Consider the following 9,710-nt stretch of genomic DNA (forward strand, 5'->3'; position numbering starts at 1 on the left):
CTGCCTTCACTGAGACCATTTTCTTTGAGGGATTGGATATCTGATCTGATTTTATTTATGTCAGATCTTTGAACAAATGACCACACAGATATGTGTGGGAGGGAAGGGGTTAAGTCTGGAAGCAGTGCTTGATTTAAGATTTGTTTTGGAGCCACTTATCTCTTGGGTTGCTGACAGCAATAAGCATTTTTTAAATGCCTAAAGGAATGAAAGTAGACTGAAACCTGGTTATTTCTCTATCTTCAGTCAGATGAATGTTTGAGTTAAAAAACAACCCAAACCAAAACAAAACAGATCAAAGTTACTTTTAAATTTGTCATGCATCTGTACCAGGTGTGTGGCCTGTTCTAACTGTCAAGATGACCTAAGAAAAGATATTTATTTTGTAAAATAAAGTTCAAAAAGGCAAAGACATCATTGACTTAGACCAAAAACACCCAATAACTCCTGCAATTGGATGGCCAATAGGCATTGACATACATTCCTTATTTTGACCAGAAACGGGTAGAGTTATTCCCAAGGTTAAGTAAAGGTCATCTCTCTCTGCCAACTGCCACTCAGTGGTGATGGAAAAGCAAAGGCTGAGGTTGGGTGCCTGGAAATTTCACTTAAGAAACAAATGGCCCCAGCCTGTCTGTTCACTCAGGTCATTTCTGTTAGTTTTCCCATAATTGTACTGGATCAGCAGTCAAGTGAAACGACAGATTCATCACTGATAGAATCTCTGTCCTGGGCCGACAATTCTTTGATTTGTGTGTCTTTGTGACCAGGGCCATTATTTCTAACTGCCTTTTGATCCTGCAGCAGGTCATCTATCTTTCACACATTAAATTTAATCTTCACGTTAGATGCTGATGGGGAATCTGGTCTGGAGTGGCTATTGGACTAGTTTCACAAACTTTAGTAACTTCAAAAAAAATCTTAAAAGACATCAAAATTTGAAAGTAGAAAGCAAATAATGATGGCTTTCTAGTAATTTAAGGTTGTTACAAGATCTCCAGTGATAATTCTGATTACTTAGGTCCTTCAATGATTTGACTCCTTAAAATATGAAGTGTACACCTCTCTCTCATTACATCTTCAAAACAATTTAATTGTAACACTCCTGATGATTCCAGATATGAGCCTTTGAACTTTTTTTCATTCACCAACTATATAACTAGGTCCTCTGTGTTAGGAACAAGGGGCCAAGGATGACTCAGGGAAACAGAACTAATAGGATCTATAAAGATAGGTGAGAGATTTATCATGGGTTTACTGGGGATTGAGCCCACAACCCAGGTATGTGCCCTGGCCGGGAATCAAACCTTGACCTCCTGGTTCATGAGTCAACACTGAACCACTGAGCTATACTGGCCGGGCATCACACAGATGATTTTTATCCACAAAAGATGTTCGCTGTACTAATTATTTAAAATTGGGGAATGCAGACAACCAGAGGCCAGTGTAAGGGAATGATCATCTTTCTTCTCATGTTTCTGCCTCAGTGACTGAAACCTTCTGCCTTCTTGGGGAAGACACCTCAACCATTCGCTCCACCCCATGCTCCTTATACTCAGGGGGGATGTGACTTATCAGATGGGTGAAAATGGGCAAAGGTGACTGGCTGCACACCGAGTTGTCTGCTATCTGCCCCGACCTCCCAGGTTGCAGCCCACCCACCACCATCTCTGTGCATGCCACTGGTTGGGCTAAGTCTCTAGATCTGCAGGCCCAGCCTCCTCTTACCAAATTTAGGGAAGAGAGCCTGGTTTTGGCTCCCAGAACATGCCAGTCCATGGTGCATTAACTGAGAAACCAGTCAGAGGGCTGGATGGGGCCTCAGCAGCTGACGCAGGTTGACTCAGCTGCTTCTAATATTTGGGAGCCAGGTAAACAGGCTTTATAACTCAAGCAGGCCATCCTGGCTGACTAGGGTGCAAGGCGACATATGAGTCACTGTGAGTCGGGCTGGTGTCATCCAGCCCTGGCCATGTGACTCTCCGTGACTATGCTCTGTAAAAGCAAAGCTTGGGTACTACTTCGGAACTAGCCCGAGACAGATATTTTATTATGGAGAGGAGTTATGCAAAGTGCTGAGGTCCCAGAAAACCAGCTCCCTCCCACCTGAAAGTCAGTGCTCTCGCTGCTTGAAAGCTCTGTGCCTCGCCAACCTTTTTATGACTGGCTCTTGGTTTCACCAATCAAATCTCAGCCTCAACTGCCTCTAACTGAGCAGCCTACTTGACCACTGGATCTAAAGCAGCCACTTTCTAGAAACTGTACTATCTTAATTCTCTGCACAGCACTCATTTCCTTCTTTTTTGCTTGGTCTATTTCCATCTGCCTCTAAAATGTAGGCTCGTTGAGAATCTCAGTGCAACATCCCACTGCCCAGAGAAATACCTCGTCTGTGTGAGTACTCAATCAATAAATATTTGCATCTTAGACATGAATCTGATGGCAAGGACACACAGTAGATGAACCCTTCCCCCAAACTGGAGTCTGCATTCTGGGCCTCTAGAATAAAGAGTGAGAAAGACACAATTGCTCCCTGAAAGTGACAACATGAATGACTCTGGAGGGATTTCCTGCTTCTACTGATACTTATTTGTTAAAACACCTGCTATATGGTAATGATCAATGTTTTATTTATTCTGTCCATTAGTAACTAATATTTGAGAACTTTTACAATATTAATGGACCTTAATCTAAGATAAGTTCAACTTACATTTTTCAAAATATTTCAATACTGGGTATTAATAAGAGAAATAATTATGGTCAAAATTATTATGCCAAAACTTGTAATAAATGTTTGATGGTAGTGTATACACAATTCAGTTTTTGGTGTAAGATTCTTTGGCAGTCAGAAAGAACATCTGATTTACTTCGCTAATAGGAATATCTCTTAACGCTGGGATGGCCTCTTCCTGGTATTTCTTCTGCTGCTGATTTTTAGCATAGTTATCTGCAAGAGGACAAAAGGCTCTCATTACCCAATGAGTTCTTCTACCGTCTTTATGGAGACCCACTACATAATTGACTAGGCTAATGCTTGGATAATGAAAAATACGTTTAAATGTCATTAAAAGATTACTTGAATGCTCTCTTTAGAAGCAATGTCCCAATTAGACTAGAAATTAGCAAAGAACTTTTTAAAAAAATATATACTTTTACTAGAGGTGGTCCCTCAGCCCAGCCTGTGCCCTCTCGCAGTCCAGGCCTAAGCCGGCAGTTGGACATCCCTCTTGTAGTCCAGGACCCCTTGCTCCTTACCACCTGCCTGCTCACTGCTCCTTAGCACTGCAGTGGAGGCAGGAGAGGCACCCGCCACTGCCGCCTCGCTTGCCAGCCATGAGCCCGGCTTCTGGCTGAACAGAGCTCCCGCTGTGGGAGTGCACTGACCACCAGGGAGTGCAGACACTCAATGCAGGAGCTGCCCCCTGGTGGTCAGTGCACATCATAGCAACCGTTCGTTCTTGTCTTCCACTGTAATGGTCATTTAGGTTTTTATTATATAGATTGATTTCAAAGAGGAAAGGAGAGGGAGAGAGAGATAGAAACATCAATAATGAGAGAATCATTGATCGGCTGCCTCCTGCACACCCCCTACTGGGGATTGAGCCTGCAACCCGGGCATGTGCCCTTGACCGGAATTGAACCCAGGACCTTTCAGTCTGAAGGTTGCGCTTTATCCACTGACCCAAACCGGCTAGGGCTAGCAAAGTACTTTTTTGCATCTCTAACTTGGGTAAGAAAGTAATATTTCATTCATCAGTACAATGATGTGTTAAAGTCCCATTTGCACATTTTTCATAGGAATAGAATCCTATTCAGGCTGAGAAATATATTTAAATCACCTGAAAACTATTAAGTCATTTGGTACAATCATTCATATAAACTTAACACGTTCTCCCTTCTGCACAAATTGTCTGTTTGCCGTGATTCCAGTCAAGAATGCAGGGAATACAGTAGGTTACCAGAAAAGAAGCATCAACCTGTGAACCAGGAGGTCATGTTTGGTTTCTGGGTCAGGGCCCATGCCCAGTTGTGGGCTCGATCCTCACCCAGTGTGGGGCATGCAGGAGGCAGCCAGTCAATGATTCTCTCTCATCACTGATGTTTCTATCTCACCCCTTACCTTCCTCTCTGAAATTAATAAAAATACATTTTAAAAAAGAAATATAAAAATTATAACTGCCCTAGCTGGTGTGGCTCAGTGGATAGAGCGTTGGCCTGTGGACTGCAGGGTCCCAGGTTCAATTCCGGTCAAGAGCACATGCCCGGGTTTCGGGCTCAATCCCCAGTGTGGGGCGTGCAGGAGGCAGCCAATCAATGATTCCCTCTCATCACTGATGTTTCTATTTCTCTCTTCCTCTCTGAAATCAATAAGAATATATATTAAAAACAAAAACAAAAAAACTATAACTGATTTGCAGAATACATACACACACAAAAAGGCTTTAAAAGTTAAAAAATCACACCTGGAAACTAAAAAATACTTTACGTTTTAGAATATAAGCAAGCTTAGGAGTCTTCCTATTTTAATCTTTAGATTTGAAAAAAAGAACTTTAAAAAATAAAACTGCAAAAACATGCCATGGCTTGTCTACCCCTTACTGTGGTCAGGTGTACACAGGGATCCTGAGGACCGCCCCCCTCCCCCCGCATCCCTCCTCCTGGACAAGCTCTGCATGGGCCTGTGTGCACCCCTCCATCACCACTGCCTATCGAGGATAAAGGAAGTTCCTGCCAGCGGAGCTGTCGAGGAACATGTTATAGACTTGTCGTTTTTATGGGCAAATGCACCTGTTGACTAGTGCTATGAACAGGGTATTCATCAGAACTTATTTCCCACGTAAACCTGCCTCTGGTATAACTCTGCATTATGTCTTCCAAGTTGGTATGCCCAGGTGTCATTTTTGCAGCCTGTTCTTGGTTGCTTTTCTCGATAAAAGCACTAAGAGCCCACTCCTCCGTCCCCCAGCACATCCCATTGGTATAAATTTACCTGTGACTGTATGAATGGAGTTGAGTGGCGAGGTGCTCATCATGTTTATTCCAAATAAGAGTACATACCCGATTACTATAGTAATGAGGAGGTAGACAGGCAATGCAACTGCCCAGTACCTGCAGATGAGAAAATTCGGTAGGTAACAGACTTCCCCAAAAGCTATTCTTCTTATGAGTCCATCAGTAAGATAACATAACTTTTAAAATTTAAAGTAAAACAGGTACCTAAAAGACAAACAGTTACGAGGCCTGCCAGCTTTTTGTCTGTTTGCTTATGTTCCATGCTCCCATCAGTACTCAACCCCCAGATTTTCTGACAGGAAGGGCTCCAATATGCCTCTCAATGCAGCTGAGCAAGCACATCAAGTGACTGCAGGTCTGAACCGGGTGCACTGTTTCTTTAGTCATTTGCTCCTACTGTTTTCCCTTTCTGGAACTTCTAAGAGTTAAGATTTTTTCACCCTGTTATATTTTCCTTATTTTTTTCCATTTGCTGTCTTTTTTTCTACTTTCTGGATATTACCTTTGGTTTATCTCTTAACCCATCAATTAAAATTTCAATTTTGGCTGTTATATATACACTAGTGGCCTGGTGCACAAATTCATGCACACTGAAAGGACATTAATTAGAAGAAATATTTTAATATTGCTTCTTGCCCTTTCTCTATAATAGAAGTGTCAACCAAATTCAAGATCGACAATGACAGATCGAAACACACGCGTGCGATTGGCACCAGCAAGTGTTACATGTATTGCGCATGCACGAGTCAACTTAGCCTTTTATAGATAAAAAATAAACTTGTTTAGTTAGACCTGCTTTCTGATGTAGCTAAACCTTTTCCAGCCCAGTGAAGGACCCCAACTTCTCTTTCAGGTAATTGTCAGCAACACAGCAGTAAATATCAACACAAAGCAGATTATTATTGTAGATCACGCAGGGAGAACAAAGGGTAAAATATTTAACTGCAGCAGTGTTTGACTATATCTGCGCAGTGAGAAAACCTGAAGTCATTTTCAAGGTCCACCATTTCTTACTTCTTTTCAATCGGGTCAAGTTTCTAAGCTTTCTAAATCTCCGTTTTCCGGCTAATGAAAAGAAAATAGGATTCCACAGAGTCTCCTATCTACCTACTCCAGGACTTCTGTGAGGATCAAATGAGATGAGGCATGGGAAAACGCTTCACAGACATTTGGTTAAAGTGTAAAATGCTTTCACCTGGCTATAAAGCAAGTCGTATTCCTGGGCTGAAGAAACTCCAAGGAGGATAGTTGCTAGGGAGAGGAAGCCAGGCGTTGCTAGGTGATGTCATTACCTACCCAGCGCCCACAGCCACCGTTTCCGGGCTGGCCTGGGCTGGGCTGTGGGCCACATTTTGCGCCATGGGATCTCAGCAGTGTCAGCTGCGATTTGGTAGGGTGTCATTCCGGGGTGATGGTGGGGCCTGTGTCCCACTTGAGGGAAGCCAAGTGTTGCTTTGTGGGCACCAGGTCTGTGGTGCCTTTTCTCTGTAAATGGCCAGTGCGCATCACGGCAGCTCCTGCGTTGAGCGTCTGCCCCCTGGTGGTCAGTGCGCATCATAGCGGCCAGTTGGATGGTCAAACACTTAGCAGATTAGCCTTTTATGTATACATAGATATTTCCAAAAACAGTAGTAATTCCTTAAACATTCCATTTTTTATAGCATTCTATTCTTGTTTCATGGTGATTTTCTTCTGTTCCTTCCATTAGCTCCCTTTCCTTCAAGTTCCCTTTTTTTCTTTTGTATTTCATTTTAGAGGCTTTTATAAAATGGTAAGTTATGGTTGTCCACTCACATTTAAAAATGAAGCACTAACAAGGTTACTGGAAGCCCCGTGTGGACGTGGGCCAGGATGGCAAACTGGCGAGTCTCACTGCAGGAGACCGAGCCATTTCACCGGGGGACCGCCGAATGTCAGAGCTTACAGATGCTTTCCCCTAAACTGGTCAACTTCCTTAGGGAGGAGCCTCCTGTTTTGCTGGGAGGAGCACGGTGGTATAGGCCTGGCAGCCACAAGCCTGGGAGCCTCGTGAGGAAAGGTGCTTGGGGTGTCTTATTACTCAGCAATGCAATGATTTCCATTCTCCTCCCTGTCTTTAGTTGTACATAGGTGAGAGATAAGGTGCCTCATTCCCAGGATCAGACCTAATGTCTTACAGACACTTATTCAACGTTCCAGAGAGTAAAACTGTCTTCTGCAGGGGAGGGAGGGCCAGTCTCCCTGCCTTAAGGGATGAGGACGGGATTTGGGGGTCTTGTGCGCCTTAAACACTGTTTTCAGCTCAATCCAGAATGACCACGTTAAAGAGGTATCTGTATGTCCAATTTCTAGCCTTTCTGGAATTCTAGGGCACAGCTGTTCTTGCTGGCTTCTCTACTTCAGCAATGTGAAAAAGGGGAAACTAAGTCAGTTACCGCTCACCTATGTACAACTCTAAAATTTTGTTGATACTTCTTACTTGCTATCCCATTATTTGTTACCTTAAAAAAATATCTTTTTTCCCTACAGAGTTACTTTAGCAAGGTGTTGGGAGGAAAGGAAGACAAACATGCATTCAACACATCATTTTTAATTGGAGATATATCAATAATGACCTTTAAAAAGTTTTACATTTCTATTTGGCTATTTATGGATCTTAAAAGAGCATTTAAGATTTGAGTAGTCTTAACAAAAAATCTGATCCTTCAAAACAGCATTAATATACTCTTATTTTATTTAAGCAACATATTAAACTTACTTTTGAGGCCAATAGGTCAAGCTTAAGGCGTTCAGCCAAGACTCGGGAACAAAAGCCCACACGAGGTACAGGACTGTAAGGAGGCGAGAAAAGGCCAGTGAGCTTGCATCTCATCTCCCGAGGGTCACGTGAAACAAAAAGCTCCCGTAAAGCCTCCCTGATCCCCTCAGAAATGAGTGTTCCCTCCTTTCCGTTCTCCTAGCTCCTTATTTGCATCACTCTTGTTATCACAATTACCTTATATCTTTTTATTGTGGTAAAAAAGTGACAGGAGCCCAGCTGGCGTGGCTCAGTGGTGGAGCGTTGACCTATGAACCAGAAGGTCATGGTTTGATTCCCGGTGGGAGCACAGATTCTCTGACAAGAGGGGCCTCCAACAGGCCATGAGAGGCAGCAAAGTGAAGTCCACCCGGTGTCTGGGTTCACATTCTAGCTCTATTTTTTTTTTTTTAATATATGTTTTTTATTGATTCAGAGAGGAAGGGAGAGGGAGAGAGAGATAGAAACATCAGTGATAAGAGAGAATCATTGACCGGCTGTCTCCTGAGCCCGCAGCCCGGGCATGTGCCCTTAACTGGAATCGAACCTGGGACCCTTCAGTCTTCAGTCCGGCGCTCTATCCACTGAGCCACACCAGCTGGGGCTCTAGCTCTATTTTTTACCGACTGTGTGTCTCAGTATTCTCATCAGTAGAATGAGTATGATAACAACATCCACCCCTCAGGATTGTCTTGGGAATGATAAGCACAGAATAAACAGTCACCATTTTTTTACACCTGAAGAACCTGAAGGCTCAAAGAAGTTAAGTAAATGGTCTCAGGTCACACAGCTAATCCTCGGAAGAGCCAAGCTTTGAACCCAAGTTACAACTTCACTCCATCGACTTCTCCACCCAACAGCTTGGCTGATGCAGTTAAGGTTCACACCCCCCACCTTCCTCGTTCCCACAAAATTCCAAAAAGTTGGATTATGAGTACCCCCAATTCTCTCCCTCTTGTCCCCTCGTAATTCTCAACTCCTTCTGGGGAGAGATGTGGGGCCGGGTGTGTGACTCTGAGCATCAATTTCTCTTACCTGTGCAATGGGATCTCACAGGGATTGAGGGAGACCTAGAATAGAAACGCACCTGACTCCTCCAGCCTCATGCATTCCCTTCACTCCCCAGCTGCCACAGCAGCACAGGAGCCACGGCCACAGCCTCAGCCACGGCCTTCCCACTTCCCTCCTCCTTATGGCTGGGAAGAAGGCGAACTGATTTCCTCGTCTGTTCCATGTCTCTCCCTGGGCTCCCATGGCACGTACCACGCTGAGTGTTAAGTGTAGATTTACTTGTCTTGTCCACCAGACCATGACCACAGGCCCCAGGTTCTATCCACTGGGCAATCCTCCCTGGTGCCGTATGAACAGCGCTTGAGATTAAACCTTTCAGGCTATTACCTGGCTCACAGAACCCTCTGAACCAACATGAGTCCCCTCCAGGTTTTCTTAAAAAGAGGCATAGGTAGGAAGAATCACAGTTCGTGTGCGCACTCTAATAACAAAGGCAGTCATTTCCTTGACCTTGAACACCAGAGCCAGGCCTTGGCCATCCATCGGGAAAGTACTTACTGAAGCCAAATTGGGAGCTTAAGAAAAGAACAAAGCCATAAATCGCTCTTTCTGGCAACGGTGACGGTGAATTTTCCACCATTTTCCCTTGGAGACAATCTGTGGGAAGGAAACACAATCACGATCAGGGATGTACTCCCCGCACCGGGCTGTCATAACCTCATCGCTCTGCCACGGGCCACGGGCGCAGCCTCTGCAGCGTGTTTTTCTTCCAGCCTAAACCACTGCGAACGGCTGTCCTGCGCACACACCCCCAACACACGCCCGCTTGCACGCGCGCTCACCAGCACCCACGCCTGACCTGCACGCGCACAGCGGCTGCCAGACCTCGAGTGCACACGCGCACACTCGC

General features: G+C 44.4%; 1 protein-coding gene across 1 annotated transcript; it reads right to left on the reverse strand.

The window, feature by feature from the left end:
- Positions 1 to 338: 338 nt before the first annotated feature.
- Positions 339 to 9,492, reverse strand: PIGP (phosphatidylinositol glycan anchor biosynthesis, class P). The gene is made up of 4 exons (XM_014535638.1): positions 9,359 to 9,492; positions 7,751 to 7,823; positions 4,991 to 5,109; positions 339 to 2,947 (listed from the first exon to the last, which is right to left on the reverse strand). Exons 1-4 carry the CDS (start codon positions 9,438 to 9,440, stop codon positions 2,817 to 2,819), a joined length of 405 nt encoding a protein of 134 aa, XP_014391124.1. The 5' UTR covers positions 9,441 to 9,492; the 3' UTR covers positions 339 to 2,816.
- Positions 9,493 to 9,710: the final 218 nt, after the last annotated feature.

Source organism: Myotis brandtii, unplaced genomic scaffold (assembly GCF_000412655.1).
Source record: "Myotis brandtii unplaced genomic scaffold, ASM41265v1 scaffold147, whole genome shotgun sequence".
In the NCBI taxonomy this organism is placed as follows: domain Eukaryota; kingdom Metazoa; phylum Chordata; class Mammalia; order Chiroptera; family Vespertilionidae; genus Myotis; species Myotis brandtii.